The sequence below is a fragment of the Poecilia reticulata genome, linkage group LG2, assembly GCF_000633615.1.
Source record: "Poecilia reticulata strain Guanapo linkage group LG2, Guppy_female_1.0+MT, whole genome shotgun sequence".
Taxonomy (NCBI): Eukaryota; Metazoa; Chordata; class Actinopteri; order Cyprinodontiformes; family Poeciliidae; genus Poecilia; species Poecilia reticulata.
In genome coordinates, this window is record NC_024332.1 from 27,277,272 (window position 1) to 27,294,424 (window position 17,153).

The 17,153-nt window shown below is 38.5% G+C and overlaps 3 protein-coding genes across 6 annotated transcripts in view; 2 read left to right on the forward strand and 1 right to left on the reverse strand.

Moving 5' to 3' along the window:
• The window catches only part of appb (amyloid beta (A4) precursor protein b), a 37,570-nt gene extending 34,945 nt beyond the window's left edge, over positions 1-2,625 (forward strand). For both annotated transcript variants that reach the window (XM_008401700.2, XM_008401719.2), the window contains one exon: positions 26-2,625. In XM_008401700.2, the coding sequence (XP_008399922.1) occupies positions 26-127 (102 nt within the window). In that variant the 3' untranslated portion in view covers positions 128-2,625. The remainder of the gene's footprint in view (positions 1-25) is intronic.
• On the reverse strand, positions 773-12,398 carry gabpa (GA binding protein transcription factor subunit alpha). Of its 3 annotated transcripts, none has more exons than XM_008401731.2 (10): positions 10,640-12,398; positions 7,485-7,577; positions 7,261-7,405; positions 7,094-7,178; positions 6,783-7,007; positions 6,510-6,704; positions 6,348-6,404; positions 6,088-6,210; positions 5,660-5,852; positions 773-3,371 (listed from the first exon to the last, which is right to left on the reverse strand). In XM_008401731.2, the coding sequence occupies exons 2-10, from the start codon at positions 7,559-7,561 to the stop codon at positions 3,152-3,154; spliced, it is 1,320 nt and encodes a 439-aa protein (XP_008399953.1). In that variant the 5' UTR covers positions 7,562-7,577; positions 10,640-12,398; the 3' UTR covers positions 773-3,151. The 3 variants fall into 3 exon arrangements, with proteins under 3 accessions (XP_008399953.1, XP_008399970.1, XP_008399962.1); XM_008401748.2 differs by lacking the exon at positions 10,640-12,398 and adding an exon at positions 10,315-10,623; XM_008401740.2 differs by lacking the exon at positions 10,640-12,398 and adding an exon at positions 10,277-10,623.
• Positions 12,399-13,423: 1,025 nt separating this feature from the next.
• u2af1 (U2 small nuclear RNA auxiliary factor 1) lies at positions 13,424-17,124 on the forward strand. The gene is made up of 8 exons (XM_008401686.1): positions 13,424-13,532; positions 14,643-14,730; positions 15,116-15,182; positions 15,684-15,733; positions 15,845-15,943; positions 16,067-16,200; positions 16,621-16,713; positions 16,812-17,124. The coding sequence occupies exons 1-8, from the start codon at positions 13,489-13,491 to the stop codon at positions 16,942-16,944; spliced, it is 708 nt and encodes a 235-aa protein (XP_008399908.1). The 5' UTR covers positions 13,424-13,488; the 3' UTR covers positions 16,945-17,124.
• Positions 17,125-17,153: the final 29 nt, after the last annotated feature.

Below are 17,153 nucleotides of genomic sequence, written 5' to 3' on the forward strand. Positions count from 1 at the left end.
ATTTTATTTTATTTGTTTGTTGAAGGTGGACGCAGCAGTGACTCCCGAGGAGCGTCATCTGGCCAAGATGCAGCAGAACGGCTACGAGAACCCGACCTACAAATTCTTCGAGCAGATGCAGAACTGAAGGACCGCTGGCTGACGTGTCCTTCAGGTGTGCCCCGCCCGGCTCCACACGGTCACCGTCGCGCTCTCTTCCATTCTGATCCCTTGCCCTCAGCCCCTGCAGGGACCACGAGGGCGGCTGGTCAAAGCTGGTTTTTAACGATTTGAACAGAAAAGATCAATCTTTTGCATGTCTCAGTCAGGGGTTTGGGCCAAAGGATGCTGGCATGGAACGAATATCTTTTTAATCTTTTTTTTTTTTGTTCTTGCTTGATTGTAAAGAGCTAAAAAGCCTCCCCCCCACCCTCCCATCCCTCAAGCAGACAAAGGTACCCTGGTTTACCTGCACGTTTCAGCCAATCACAACTCCTCGTGGTGTTTGTACAGGAAACACCTTTGTGTTTATATGACATCATCATCTGCCCTCAGATAACAGGACGGGGCTCTTAGAGCTCCTCGCCGCACGACTGAAGTGTTTCAGGTAGGTTTTACATAAAAAGCAGAAAACAAAGAAAAAAATATATCCTCAATCAAAATATATTAAAAGCTGATGATATTTAATGTTTTGTTTGTTTTTTTTCATGTGTAATATAATAAGCCAGAGATTAGCTGTAAGTATATGTAGTGCATGGCATTTATCGAAGTATGCGGACGTCCTGAGAGCGGACCTCCCTCTTAGATATTTTAGCAGGATTGTATATTTCCAGTGTCAACTTTGTGATCTCGTGATATGAAGGAGGAAAAAAAAAAAAAAAAAGTATTGAGAATATGTTCTGCTTTGTCGTCGCACAGACTCGCTTTAATTGAAATCCGCTCATCTCCATGCTTCACTGTTGCGTTAGCTGCATGGGCCAAATGCTCTCTCCTCGTGTGAAATATGAAATCTACTAGAATCTGAAAGGAAGAAGATCGTGTTACTGTTTGCGTTTCTATGCACTCGTCATTTCCGAAGCCTGGCTGTTATCACCAAATATGAATAGCGTTAATTTTGATGCCGACTGTCGCCGCACTTTGTGATCTCTTCTTTTGTTTTAGAACGAAGATTGAAGGGGTGGTCCAGGATTTTACAACGAGGTTCTGTGGAAAGAGCGTAAGCAGTTAGTATCTTGCCTGCTGCGGATAATTTAGTGTTCACCTCGCTCTAACCCGCCATGCTGCGTGTGAGTCGTGCGAGCATCGTTGCACGCACAGCAAAGGTCTCAGAAGAAATCTCAATAAAAAGCATGTGAAAATATCAAGTTTTACTCTTTAAATTGACTTAATATGAGCAAAGCTTCAGGCACAGCAGCAAGGAGAAACTCTGAGCTGCTTATGTGTTGCAGGACCTCTTGCAGCTCTGCATCTGTAATATTAGGAGGGTAAAAATTACAATTTAATTCAACAGTAAAAATATGTTTCTATGCTTTTAAACCTGCTGTGAGAAAATCATGTATTTGACTATTATTTATTTATACTGTACATATTTGAGCCATAGTCACATTTGCAGTCAGTGGGTATTTCTACAAAAGCGATTGATCATTTACCTCAGAGATGGATATTGGAGGCGGTGCGCCACCGATGACCTTCCTGTGTGAAACGCGCGCTGAGAGTGGAACGTGTAAAAGCTTTCCTGGTCAGACAAGTGAGGCAGTTTAAAAATCAGCATTTTGCACTATTTTTCTTATGCTGTTGATGTTTTTTAAAGTTTTGGAGTTGCTTTAAGCCTCGAGGATCAAATCACCTGGATTGATACTAAATGAAGACACAAACAGTAAAAACTGTAAGATAGTAACTGCTTCGAACCTCGAACAGAACCTCGCTTCTGGATCCTGAGCTGTCCCCCTTTCATGTTAAGCTTTAGAAAGCTGTTTTTGTTTTTAGTAAAGCATATCATTCCTGATTTAACTAATATCTTGATTGTAAATACTTGGCCGACGGAGCATCTGGGTTTGTTGAGCCGCTGAAGTGATGGGTTTCCAGTTGTCTGCTCTTTTGTCCTCGTCTAAAAATCCCCCCAACTCCTCACATCGACCCTTTTTGTTTCAGATCTGGCAGCAATATTGTACAGAGCAGGAGTTGTTAATCAGACATTAGCGAGGGCAGTACTTACTGGAAAGTGCTCAGATGTTCTCCAGACGGTTCTGTATTTACACCACAAACATTCCTTCACCAAATCAACCCTTTCTATTTTTCTACATCTGCTGTGTATACATGTACAGTGCTGTAACGTTTCTTTCCTTGCATATCTGTTGTAATGCTCCTCGAAGCGAGAGACGTGTTCAACTCCCCTTAAGTTATTATAATAGTTACCATGAATGTGACATGCATATATTGCATTATTATAAAAATACAACACATATCACCTCTGCAAATGTACAGACACCAACTGAAGCTCTTAAATCAGGTGAATGTTTAATTAAATGCTTTCTCCCCCCCCTTCATTGGTTTGGTGACCTTCCTTTTGTGTGWGGTTTGAAACATTTGCTTAAAGTCAGAAAAGCTTTCTACACTCCCCCATTCCATAAATAAATTTTGAATGTACATATGACTGTGGCTGTTTTTTTTTTCTTCTGTGGGGCATAACTGGGGGTGGGATTATCTGGAAAAGATTTACAGTTCACACAACGTTGATAGAAAATGTTTGTCACTTTATTCCCCCAAAGTGGACACAAAAGGGTCCAGCACTTCAGGGAAACGCACTAAATAAAATACAAAATGGGTCTTATGAAAATACACTTGCCTTCGTGGCTATCAAAAAAACATGACATATTTGTATATACAGTGGGTTACAGACAAGGAGCGCACAACACCGAGCCTCTAATAGCAGTTTCAGTCACTCAGCCATGCACACGACAATCTGTATTTATAAACACATTCTTTCCTCATCCTGAGCTCGCCTCTGTTGGGTAGAGTTAGTGAAAAGCTAAAAAAAAACACCTGCCTCAGTCTAAGCTGAATTTAACTGTGTATACAACAAAGTTTTTTTTTTTTTTAATCCTCACACAGATCGGGGATCAGCTTTGTGTCTAAAGGGACGCATGATTTCCAGCCAGYGCCGCGGCCTCCTTCAGCTGTCCTTGTCCAGTGTGGTGGCCAGCGTTACTGTGGTGATGGGCTGTCCGAGGCCGTGCATCTGAATGCGAGCCAGTTTCTTCTGCTCGCACTCCGTCACCAGGCTGTTGAGCTCGGCGGCGCTATAGCCAATCAGAGTCCTCAGGTCGCACACAAACTTGTAGACGAAGCGCTTGCCCTGCACTTTGCTGATCATGTCCCCGTCGTAGTAGTACCTGAACCGCAACAGGCAAAGTTGATAATTAGTAAAAAAAAATAAAAAAAACACGCTGTGCATCTCCACTCCAGTTTTAAAGCTGCAGTATACAACTTATTTAAAAAAAAAAAAATGTTTTACATAATTGTTATAAGACAGATAATCTGTGGGGAAAACCCCCCAAAATCGAGCTCCTCAGCTTTCTCCCATTGCTACCTGCAGAAATACACAGCGTGGTCAGAAACAAMCTATCAGAACCAGAAGGAGGGTCTTAGCGCTGTTAATCACCCTCCTGTACACACCGCTCACACTGTCCTCCTTGCTCTCTGCTAAGCTACAGCTAGTTCCTGACATTAATGCCCATGCTAGTAAGCGTGGACACCGATGACGACGACCAAGCGGTTTTCTGGAACGGCAATCTGTTTCTCCGCCATTAGCACATTTAGCAGCTTGAACACATGTGTGATTGAGAGCGCTAAAATTTCCCTTCTGGCTCTTGATTGGTTGTTTTTGACTGTAAATTGAGCATTTCTGCAGTTTGCAAAAGTAGTGATAGGAAGTGGAGCTTTATTTAAACTGTCACAACAGTATACATAAAGCTGTTTAAAAAAGTAAAAAACTTTTTATTAAAGTTACATTCTGCAGCTTTAAGGCACTGTGTGCATGACTTTGTCCACTGGAGCAATAACACCTTCACCCCAATGTAAACAGTAAAGACACTCCTGCCAATTGAAGTGAAAAAGTTTTCACTCCAATACAAAAAAAACAAGTACTGTCTTCTTTTTTTTAAGCTAGTTAATTATTAGCAGCTGGGTTTGACTTTGTTGAAGTCAAGACCTGTTATCTAAAATCAGTGAACTGTGCCAAGATGTTTTCTTAATGCATGTGGGAGTTTCAGCTGATACTTGGATCACAAGCACTCGGGTCCTTAAGATTCACTTTTACTCAAAGGAAAAATGTAAACTGGTTAAACAAGTCCAAGCATTATAAATAGATTTACTGACTCCATCTTGATCTGCTTTACGAGGCTTTGTCACCTGCGCAGAAGTGTAAACAGAAGAAGTAAGCGTTAATCTAAGCATGCCTGGCCTTGATGGAGAAAATGCTTCCTCAAAGCATGATGCATTATGGGTCGCTGTTCAAGAGGTCCTTTCCTCAACACGAGTCAGCAACCTTTACAACCCTGAGGTTTAATTATTGAAGAACTTATTTGAGAAAAWACTGCTACATTTTTGATTACCTTTACTTTTGAAAATAGTGCTTTAGCATTTTTGGGCCACAGTGGGGGGGARGGGGAGATCTGCATGTTGCAGCTCTACACATAACCTTTTCATGCAAACGTTGTAGTCACATATGAGAAGAGCACCTTCTTTATTTTTTCTGTATGGTTTCAGGCAAAACCCTGGCCTTTCTTGCATGAAGCTCAGATTTGTGGATTGCATCATTAGAATCTGTTCCCTCAGTAGACCCTCCTGCCTGAGTCACCGCAGGTCTCTCGGCTGCTCCTATGACTTATTCTGTCTTTGCCAGACCTTCAGGGTACAGTTGTGGAAAACCCTTTTAATTCCTGCACAAGGGATTGAATCATTCAAACCGTGGGATTAACCTTCATTTAAACCTCCCTACTAYGTCATCTCTGACCCGTCTCTTGTGTTTCTTGGTCTTCACGAACTTCCTCTACTGAACCTCTTCGACTTTCACAGAACAGGTAGATTTATAGTGAAGTCACGTGCGAGCAAGACAACTGGTTGCACAGGACTTTATTGAGGAGTGTCGGACTAAAGGGCCCATAGATCAAACTAGCATGCCTAACCTTTAATTTAACTTTATTTTATAAATAAATTCACAAGTAGGCACTATTATCATATAAAACACAAATACAACACACTGAAGTGTCTGGGTGTAACTTAATAAAATGTCAAGAGGTTTTATTACTGCTATAAATACCACATGTGGAGATAAATAATCCAGCCAATTCATTTCTTAAGAAAAATTTGACATAAATCAAAGAAAGAAGCAATGAATTAATTTACAAATTTAAGACGTAACTTAATGAAATCAAATGAAAATCTGGAAATATTTAGGAATGTTTGAAGTCCCAAATTTGAGGTCAATAAATTTACCACTGTCAATCAGGAATGTTTCTAATGAAAAAGTTATTTTTAAAAGCCGTATACTTCTGCATCAATTTGACACCCAGGTTAAAGTTCAAATCCTGGAAGTTCCTAAACTTCAATGATAAAGGCATCTAAAATAACCCAATGCTTATGAGAAAGAAAAACATGAAATAAATGAGGAGAAACAAACCTCAGGGCTCTGCTGAGCTTCTCGTAGTTCATCGTCGGCTTGTTTTTGCGTTGGCCCCATTTCTGTGCCACGAGCTCCGGCTGGTTCAGCTTGAACTCTCCCTCCTCCCCGACCCAGGAGATGCAGTCTCGTGCATCTTTGTCCGTCAGAAGCTCCAGCAGGAACTGCCACAGCTGGATCTGACCGTTGTTACCTGGAAACCGTGGAGACAGGGCGGCCATCACAGAGCAAATAATGAAATCAGTCTTTGAAATGAGCAACAATCAAATTCAGCAACAATCATTTCTATATGAGGGCCAATAATAAACCCAACYAATGGTATCATCTGTAGATGTAGTACAGTAATTTAGAAATGTRTAAGTTTAATGATATAACTCCTCAATGGGAAATGAAAGTATATACATGTTGAAGTTTGTGTGAGGCGTTACCTGTGCGGTTGCCGGGGGAACTGCGCTCCTCTCCTGAAATTCTGGGCGCTCTGGGGCCCCGGTTGTGTTTGAGTACTTTTATAGCGGTAGGCGTGCTCACTTGAGCTGGAATTATCTGAACAGCTACAAAGACAAACGAGTGATCAGGCACATTGCAGCTAATATATTTATGAGTCACTTTTTTCTGTGCTAGGCTAACGTAAGTCCCACACATCAAACTAAACTCAGGTAAGTGTAACTGGATCACGTGCAACACTTACGTTGATCTATAGTGACAGTGGCGTCCCCCCCCGACTGGTCCTGACTGGCCAACACATCTGAGATAAATATAAAGATTTACTCTCTCCATAGARGCGAATACTTRGCAAACAAAAGACGACCTTTCCAGTATCTAGAGCAAACAGAGGTTTGTTGTGACGTACATTTGCGCAGCAGCTCCAGGTGGCTCCACAGTATCTCTCCGTTGGGCACTTTCTGAAGGAACTCCTCTTGGTTGAAACTGCAGAGCTCTCGGCCGGGGATGTGGATGCTGCCGATCTCCATCTCGTCGATGTTGAATTCCTTCATGACCCACACAGCCCAGTGGATCACCTGGTCAGCTGTCCAGAGCAAAGGATCTGAGGAAGAGCAAGGAGGTTAGGATCCTTACAGCCACGGCTCGTGAGATTAAAGGTTTCGGCGAAGGCGTTTCTCACCGTACGGTATTCCGAGCCGGACCTGCTCCTTGCGGTAACCTTCCAACGCGGCGGCCCAGCGCGTCACCTGCTCCGACGTCTCATCGGACAGGGAGGACCGCTCTACTGCGATGAGCTGTCCCTCCTCCACCAACGACCCATCTTCTCCCGCCGCATCCGGGTCAATCACAACTTCTACCGTTTCTACAGGCTTCACTATTTCCAGAATGTTCAGCTTCTCCTCCCCTGGGCAAAGACAAACGCCACACATGATTGAGTGAAATTTGGGTTTTTAGGACAATCGTGTTCAACACTTCTGGCTGAACTGGTACCTGGTTTGGCAATGATCTGCAGGCTGAGCTGCACGGTGCCGTCCGTCTTTACCCCCTGATCGAAGAGGCTGTGATCCGGGTGAAGCTGAAAAACAAAAAAAAATAACAAATAAGTACAAAATATTTGCTTCAAAATATGAGATGATCTAATCCCACACCGATCTTACCTGAATGTCTTGTAAGCAGATGTCRAATCCATCCAGACAGAATTGGACGCGAGGCTCCAAAAGCTTCTTCAGATTGCCAATGGGCTCATTGATGTCAATATCTTGTTGAATCAAATCAGACGCTGTGATGGTCTGCTCCTCAATGCTACAAATGCAAGACAATGAGAATGAAAACATGTAGGATCCGCACGTGTCTTAAGTGTTTAAGTGATCTTTTAGCTTACCCTTCCTCTAGGCAAGCCTGTTTCTCCCGTTCATCAATCTCGATTTCTATCAACTCTTCTGTCTCGCTTTTAGACATCTTGAGTTACAGGTCCCTTGAAGACAGAGAGAATAMGTTTTACTCAGATTCATTTTGCTTAAAGGTTTAACACAAAAATGACCAAATCAAAAGTAAAAAGAAAAACAACTATCACAAAGTTGWTTTTTACACAAGAATTTATTTTAAAATCAACTGATTCATACATTTAAACAAAAAAGATGTTCAGTACTATGACAAAACCCACTTTAGAAAACAACAATAAGTAATTGTTAGCATTCAATTTTTCAGCAACATCATTTAGATTCACYTTGAAACAATTCTTTATGTTGAACTATGGCGCCCCCTAGTGGTTCCCATATTAGCKCTCCCTCTATCCTGGTACTGGCAATTTATTATTTGAGGGCGATACTTTTAGATGTTATTGCACCCAGTTCTGAGAAGGACATCTATGAAACTTGGAGGGTTTAATTGTATTAAGGTATAACAAGATTTAMAAACCACCAAAAACTTTCATCATGCAGACATTTGAATAAGAGGTGAGAGAAAAGTACCAGGGACTTTTCTCTGGTTTAATGCTACATAAGGTGCTGCCCCTCCTCCACATATTGCTCTGCATAAGAGGTAAGCTRGCTGAAAAGAWAAAGTTATTTTTAAAAATGCAAATATAACTTTATCCACTGATGTTTGCTTTTCCACTATTGCATGTGACTCCATAACTTATAATTGATGAAGCTTCAGTGCCTTCAAACTGTGTGCATCAACTTTTTTAATGACTGTTGTGAATGGATGTTACCAGACTGCTCTCTGAAATCAAGCCAAAATATRCAATATTTTATGAGAAAGGGCGAGGTTGTCTGTAGAAACTATGTAACGCCAAATCTAGGAGAAGTAATTTGTCAGGGTTTTATTAGACAGCCTAATATCCTTCCAACAAGAATGCTTATTGCCCTATATCAAGAACTTTGARGTTTTGTCAGAGTAATGACGGCCAAATTTCTTAGCCACAATTACAGCATGTGGAACAAACTAATGTTGATATATTTTTCAAAAAAAAAAAAAAAAGAAGAAAAGTTACAGTAAGGACAGAATGTACAAATGTAGAATTTTATGGTCTACAATTAAATATAATTAAAGATTTTGAATACCAAATCTGGGCTCATTTGAGACTTTTTAAGACAAAAAAAGAACTATTATTAAATTCAAGGCTTCCTAAATAGATTTATGAAGCTATCAAGCTGTGAAACACTCATAGACTTAYACCTAATCTATAACAAACACCAAAATGTAGAGATTATTTTATTATACAGTAATAAAGTTTACCTTTTAAGTAAACTTTTTTAAGCACTTTGAATTGCCTTGTTGCTGAAAATGTGCTATATAAATAAAATGACCTTACCTTAAACTTAACCAGTTTACTAATAAACTAATTAGTTTTTTTGTTTTTTACAAAATTTTGATTTTAGAATTTATGCAATGCTATGTAGACGTAAAAAAAAATATTGTATTGTTTTTGTCACTGCAATAACAACCAATCTTCAACTCTGTCTTCATCCTGTGTGACCACTCCTATGGAAATGCACTAATCACTGATGAATGCATTAATCAGTTACCACTGATGCATTCATCAGTGGTAACTGATRTATTGAACTAGAGACATTTGGATGTTTCACTTCTGATGCATTCATCAGTGGTAACTGATGAATTGGCTTTGAAAATGTATTTTACAGTTAAGAGGCTTCTAAAAGAAAAGTGAATATCCTTTTGCTCCTTCAAAATTWATAAATAAAACTCAGGTATTCAAGATTGTACTGAGATTGTTAATTTGTTTGCCTTTATTTTATTTGTACTTTATCTCATGGCAAAATACATGAATAGAGAAATCAAACTTACTGCAAAAGCAGCTATAGAGTAGAATACAATTTAAATACAATTAACAAAATATGAATGGTTTGGAAGATTAATTAAAACATTAGTTGAACTTGATATATATAAGCCGACAGCTTAAACAGAGCTCAACCTCTTAAACTTCAACTTTTCTCACGTAAACAACATAATTATATGAGCAGCTAAGTTTTTCCTTGCTAGAAGGGCCTCTGAGTCTCGCCTCCTCATTGGCCGCCTGGGACACTTCACTTCTGGCCAACGTTAGCCAAGGCGAGGTCGAGGCTGTGGGGTTCAGGGCCAACTGTTAGGCCTCGAACAACAAAACACTCTCTAAACATAACTATTAATCCCAATTAAGTGCAATATGGATGTACAAAAGTCTATGTCAGACAGCAGGCTACACGTGTGGCAACAATGGAGCAGGCCTGTGTTGGACAAGTTAGCTACAAAACAGCAGCGCGGGGCGAGGCAGTCCATTACACAACCGTCCATCTTCCGCTGCCTCTAGTGCTAAACTACGTTTGAAATAAATTTAAAAGGCAGGAAGGGTTACAACTTCAGCGCGGCTACGTTAAACAACACTATAACTCTGGATGTAGAAAACTTTTAAAACGGAAATAGAATAAACGGAAACAAAACAGCATAGGGCAAATGGAAAGGAGCCGGAAATCCTGGCTAAAGGTTTACAGCGTTACAAGACTTCCGAGATCCGCCGCTCGGATCAACAACACAGCCCGCTTTTTTTTACAGGAAAACTATTGCCTAAAATCCATCGTGATGTTACCGATTTTATTAAATTAAGCGCGGTTTGTCATGAAATGCGGAAGTATGAACTCAAATTCGCTTAATCCTCTCGGGATGTGTACCTACTGTCTGTTTGTAGGGGGTCAGCGGCGGCTCAGCTTTACCTTCGGCTAACAGCTAGCGCTTCGTTTCGTTGCTTTCTGTGGTCCTACAACGACAAAAGCCTAACACCAGCTGTCTGTGGTAGTCCGAGTTTACCCACCGTCGGTAGGGCTGTGCTAGTTACCCGAATAGTGCTTGCCTGGAAGGTGGGCGGCCTCTTCCCACTACCCTCACTATACTTTCAGCAGCTAACAGGGTTAGCTTGGCTAATTCAGCTGTAAAATAGCGGGAAGAGTCAGGGCACGACTAAACGGAACCATCTATCATTACACTAACATGTTACAAAAAACTCATCCGAGCAGATAAACTTTTTGCGAATATCAGTACCTTTTAAAGTTCAAACTTTTAATAATCAGAAGTCCAAAATTCACCAGGTCGTGTCGTATCTTCAAGTTTTTGGGCCAACAACACAGCTACAGAAACGAGGGGCGGAGACTAACTGGTAATACTGAGCTCAAAACTTACAAACAAAATACAGGTAGTTAAATAGACATGCTTTTTTTCTGGCTTAGCTCATATGTAATAATTATGCATTATAAAGAGCTTCATAAGAGTGTTCTTTGGCCCATTCAAATACTGTCATGTAACAACCACACAATTTAATGTTACGTATTGGGATTTTTTTTGTGCACAATTGTTTTGAGGAAAGAGAGGATGGGTTTCTTAAAGCTAAAACAAATAGGCCATGCATATGAATTCAGTCCCACCGGGTAAACTAGTTTGTAGAACCTCCTGTTTCTGCAGTTCAAGCTGCATGTCTTTTTGTTATGTCTCTACCAGCTTTGAACATCCAAAGATAAGAGTGGTTTGGACTGGTCTATTCGAAAACATTGATCTTAACACCATTACTGTTCTGGCTGTATGTTTAGGGAGTTGTTCATCTGGAAAGTTTATCTCCTCTCCAGTTTCAAGTTTTCTTACAGGATTGACCTGCATTTAGCTCCGTCCATCTTCCTATCAAATCACCCGACCAGCTGTCCATTCTGAAGAACAGCATGATGATGCCACCACCCTGACAATGCTACTAATTAGATGATGATTAAGTCTATAAGCAATACCATGCATTTTAAAATGCATGGTATTGCTTATAGTTTCCAGAAACACGAAGAATACCACATATCAGTTGGTTTTGTAACAGTCTAAAACATTATAACTAAAAAAATTCATACATTAAGTTTCTCATAGAAGCATGAAAGAAAAAAAACATGACTATCTTGCAAGCCTGACTTTCCCTTGTCTATCTTGGAAGCCTGAGAACGAATCATTTTTGCGTCATCTGTTGCAACATGAAAACCTATGTAAACAAAGYACAATACATTTTTWAAAAATGACCTCAGAACACTTKAATCATCCCATAAGTCCAAGTGAAGAGATGTCGAGTATCTTCACTTACACCATCAAACACTAAATACATKAGTGTTGTGCTAAGCTTTTCWGGAAGCAAKTTTTGTTAAAAGGCAGGCAGATCAAGCTGGGAGCATATGTTAAATTGTGGCCATTATAAATGGGGTTACACTTATTTAGCTTCTTTAAAACATCATCCAGTCAAGTTGATGTAGCTGGTGGAAATACTCCACTTCTTAAAACCTTTTCTTCAGTTCAAGTTCCAATACTGTAAAAAATATTTAGTTCAGTGAAATTACTTCAATGATTTATATATATACATATACAGTATATAAACCCATCCTTGAAGTCTCTTGGGAGAATAATTCAGTAATATATTTCCCAAAGCAACTGACATGCATTCTGTAATACACTGTAAAGTCAAAATAAATATTTTGCTTATTATCTATGCTGACAACTTCCAAAAAAAWTTTTTTATCTTGATAACTTTACAAAGGTTCCTTAAAACAATAAAATGAGATTYACTGATATACCATCCTTATCAAAAAGGTAGTAGTGCAACCAATAAGCAAGGTTTAGTTTCTGTTTACTATGTKGCATGTTGAACTAGAGTCATTTGGATGTTTCACTTCTCTTAAGCTGTAAATGTARAAGCTGTACATGTGTATATCTGAAGAGTATTTCTTTATGGATCCCTGCATAAATATATGGCTCTTTTTTTCCCAATGGATCATGTAAACACTCACCCTTAAAATTAAAATAAACTTGTATCAGTTTTTATGTGTTAATATTTATGTGTTAAGTTTTTATTTTCATAAATTTGTCCATTCCTGGAATGTCTATTTTGAGTTGGAACATGTATGCTCATCCACTAACTAAACAATCTTGTTCATGKTGTTGCTGATGCTAATCAGAAATTTGGAAAGCACAATCAATTTAAAGAATAACGTAAAATAAAAATAAAGGATAGAAAAAGCAATCTATGAACAGGGGTGGTTAACTTATTCAGAAGTTGTACTCAAGAGTAGCACTACAACATATTCACACTCAAATAAAAAGTAAACCATCCAAGGAATTATTCAAGTGAAAGTAAAAAAACATACAAAATCATAAAAAAAATCTATTTAATTTCTGAGTAACAGATTATAACATCTGATATTGTATTATGAAGTCATGTCAGACAAAAATATAAAGCTGTGTGCAGATTTTGGTATTTTAAAAATGAAAATAAAATTGCTAATAGTACGATTACAATATAACAAATTGATGCAGAAGAAGCACTTCTCCGAGTGAACTTCTCAGTTTAAAACTTATAAAACTAATACTTAAAGGGAGTGTCTATATGTATATTGGATCATAATAAAGTACTTCCAATGACAATAACGTATACTGTAGTTTACAGGTCCAGAAATTGTACTTATATAAAAAATAAATACATGAATAAATAAATATAACTCAAGTAGAAGTATATATTATTAAAAATACCACTAAAAGGTTTTTTTTCTGAAGGTTACTCAAAATGTAACTGAGTAAATGTAACTAGTTATTGTTGCCCCCTTTCTGTAATTAGTAAAAATAAGTTACTGTGATCAGATTAAAGTAGAAACAAYATTGGGTTAAATAAAAAAGTACATAGACACATCGAGGTAAACTACAAAATACATCTCACATTATGRTTCAATCACTGACATATTGTCTTTTTCAGAATGCTGTTTCTTTAAATGTCGTTTTGTTGTGAAAATTGAATGTTGACAGTGAACGTGCTTTTATTCTGAATGAAGCGTGCCGGAAGTGTGCTAGTCAATGTTGCCTGATTTGAATAGAGAGCCAAGATGGCAGAGTATCTGGCCTCCATCTTCGGGACAGAGAAAGATAAGTAAGTGATTAATAAGTGCTTGGTTAACTAATAYGTATTTTCATTGTCCATGTTTTTAAAATGAGGATAGCTTTGAATATCAATGCAAAACTCACTCAGTTCTTATTGAAAAGCCGTAGCATTACATTAGCCGTGGCTACTAGCGCTAGCATGCTAAATGTCGTCGCACACGACAGTTAGCTTTTGGTCTGAATGAGATGGTAAATGAAAAGTGGTGTTTAGAAATCATAATCTATTATTGACTAATAAAAATTATTTGATTTAGCATTAATACTGGTTTTACTCAATCTACTAGCTCCCTTTGTGCTAACCTCAAACATTTCTTTGTTTGTAGCAGAAAAAAACGTGATGCTCGTGGTTAGCTTTTTAAAAAATGTAATTATCGTAAAGAAATTAAATTATCGTAACTTTTCACCAACATTCTCTACGCACTCCGAAAACTACTAATTGTAATTATCATCATTGTTTTTGTAAATCAAGAATATTGGATATTTTTCCCCGGGCCTTTTTGATAAACATAAAAAAATTTATATAAAAAACAAATAAATCATTAAAGTCTTCTTTTGTTGTTGTTAAACTGTCTCAAAGAGACTCGGGAAGCAAAACTTGATGAACAAATTAGCAATTTGTTTTTTTGCATACAGTATTTACCTCTATTAAGTTGAGTAAAACAAGTATTTACTAAATCAAATTGAGCAGTTAGTCCTCAAAAGTAAGAAGGCAAACGTAATGTAAGACTAAAATGATCTGTAACTGCAGTCACTGCTGTTTTAAAATATTAGCCATGTCTTATATTTGATTCCACGTTTAGACACTTATTGCAGAAGTAATGCTTCCTATAATATTGCATAAATGTGCCAGTCTACCTTGCTGTTGTACTAATGACCTAAAAATAAGGTAACATTTAACATTATAAAGACGAAAAGCATCCATTATTTTATTATTTTTTTAATTGTGTTCTCTTATAATTTAGTATCTTCATGTTAAAAAAATATCAAACTGTATTACAGCAAAGTTTTTACTTTATATATCTATATTTGATTTGGGTTGTCTTCTGTAGAACTCTTGTGACTTTGTTTAACTTTATTGTTTTTGCTTTATTTTTTCCAGAGTCAATTGTTCGTTTTACTTTAAAATTGGTGCCTGCCGACATGGCGACCGCTGCTCCAGATTACACAACAAGCCAACGTTTAGCCAGGTAAGTGCCTAGTACTGACATTCTTCCACATATACGGCATGAAGTTGAGACACTTGTAACAGAACATAAATTTTTTCAATGTGAAATACCAGGAATAATATAACAGTATAGGATTAGATGATGACAACAACAAAAAACACGAAACAATAATGTTGTTGTAATTTGACAACATTAAATAAAGAGCCTCTAATGGCCTAAAATCAGCAGTGAGAAAAACTACATGAAGGATGAGGTGAAGCTTTTCTATTTCGTTAATTCTGTACTATAATAATATTACATAGTTAAATTTTGTTCTGAAAGACATCACTAAAGTGGAAATCATTTCTTGTAGTTTGATGTTTGGCTTCATGWGTTCAAATGTGAGTTTTTTTTGTTTGTTTTTCAGACAATTGCCCTGCTGAATATTTACAGGAACCCTCAGAACAGCGCTCAGTCTTTGGATGGATTAACCTGTAAGYAAAAACCTAAWATGCAGTAAAAGTATCTGGTTTTTTTCTGTCATCTATCTTTCTGTAATRTATTAAAAGACAATGAATACCAGGGATTTGACAATACATKTATTCATGCTGAAAATGTTTGGTGTGAGCCCGTATTGAATTAATGTGATGTTTATATGCTGAACATTGTGTTTTCTCTCCTAAGGTTTGAAATGACACAAAAATAATTACTGTTRATGTAAATGTAATAATTTTATCTGTTTTAACCAAAAATTAAYCCAAAGCTGGTAAAAACCCTGGATTTGAAAGTTTATTTTWTTTCTCTAATGCAAGTTAAGCTTTCAGACATGACAACAAACTGTGTCTCGTTTGAAATAATGAYGTATTTTATTCAGCAARTGTTGATTTTGTAAAAATATCACCAAAGGTGATTACTTTGCCCATGCTGAGAGGCTTTCTGCCAAACGTAGTTTCAATAATCACTTTTAATTTATTATTCTCTGTTGCAACCACCAGGTACCGTCAGCGACATGGAGATGCAGGAGCACTATGACGAGTTTTTTGAGGTAACTGGCGATTCATATTCTTGGCAAAGTTTTGGAACATTTATTAATYGTAAATCCATAAACGTGGAGCTCAAAACGTCACTCGTAACTCCTCGTTTCCTGCCACTGCAGGAAGTCTTCACAGAGATGGAAGAAAAATACGGAGAGGTGGAGGAAATGAACGTTTGTGACAACCTTGGGGACCATCTTGTGGGAAATGTTTATGTGAAGGTGAACATTGTTCTAAACTAAACGCATATTGTTGTCTTTGCACTGCTGTGATGGCTCATTTGACTCCAACATGTTTTTTTTTTTTAATTTTATTTATTAATATCTCCTCTGATCGCATTATAGTTCCGTAACGAGGAGGATGCTGAGAAGGCTGTGATCGACTTGAACAATCGATGGTTCAACGGGCAGCCGATCCACGCCGAGCTCTCTCCCGTCACAGACTTCAGAGAGGCCTGCTGTCGCCAGTATGAGATGGGGTGAGTAAAAACGGGTCTGCATCATTACAGACGTGAAAACGTCCCTTCTGGAGAGTTATTTTATTGCATTGGGCCACAACTTGTGCTTCCTGTACCGTAAGATTTAGAGGTTTTACAACCTGCCAGCCTAAAACACAAAATTAATTTACATTTTTTAAAATTGACCTCCTCAGCTGATTGATAATGTTAGATTTTGAATCTGTCTTGAATCAGCTGTGTTGGAGCAGGAGCACATTTTTAAGAAACAGAACTTCAGCATTCAGCAGTGGCGTTGGGTACGGCCACTTTGGGTGTTTTTGCTTAATAATGCAACCCCATTTCTACCATCTGTTGTTTTCAGTGTACGTTTTCACTTCAGAATATCCCAGAGTTATTTATTTTTTCGGAGTCCACTTTAAGTGACTGTCCTCCTCTCTGCAGGGAATGCACTCGTGGAGGTTTCTGTAACTTCATGCATCTGAAACCAATCTCACGTGAACTCAGGAGAGAGCTCTATGGACGCCGCAGGAAGGGGTGAAAACATCTCTTCCATATTAAGACACGTTTGCCTCCCTGTGAAGTTGTTTTAATTGACTCCCCCCTCCCCCCCTGCTTCTTCTTTACATGTGCAGCCGCCACCGGTCTCGGTCCCGATCCAGAGACCGGGACAGAGGTCGAGGAGGTGGAGGTGGAGGTGGAGGAGGAGGAGGCCGTAACCATGAGCGGCGTCGGTCCAGAGACAGAGAGCGTTCAGGACGATTCTGAGCCACAAGCATCGACCACTCAACTCTCCATCCCTGAATCCATCACTGTGTTGTTTTTTTTTGTTTAATTTTTTTTTTAGTTTGTACCCTGCCTCATTTGGATTTATTACAAGGCAGCAGGTTTTGAAGATTTGTGAAATTAAGTTTCACCTCATTAAATTTAAAGTTTCTACTCAAAAAGGATGTGTGCCGACTCATTCGTTCTTTAAC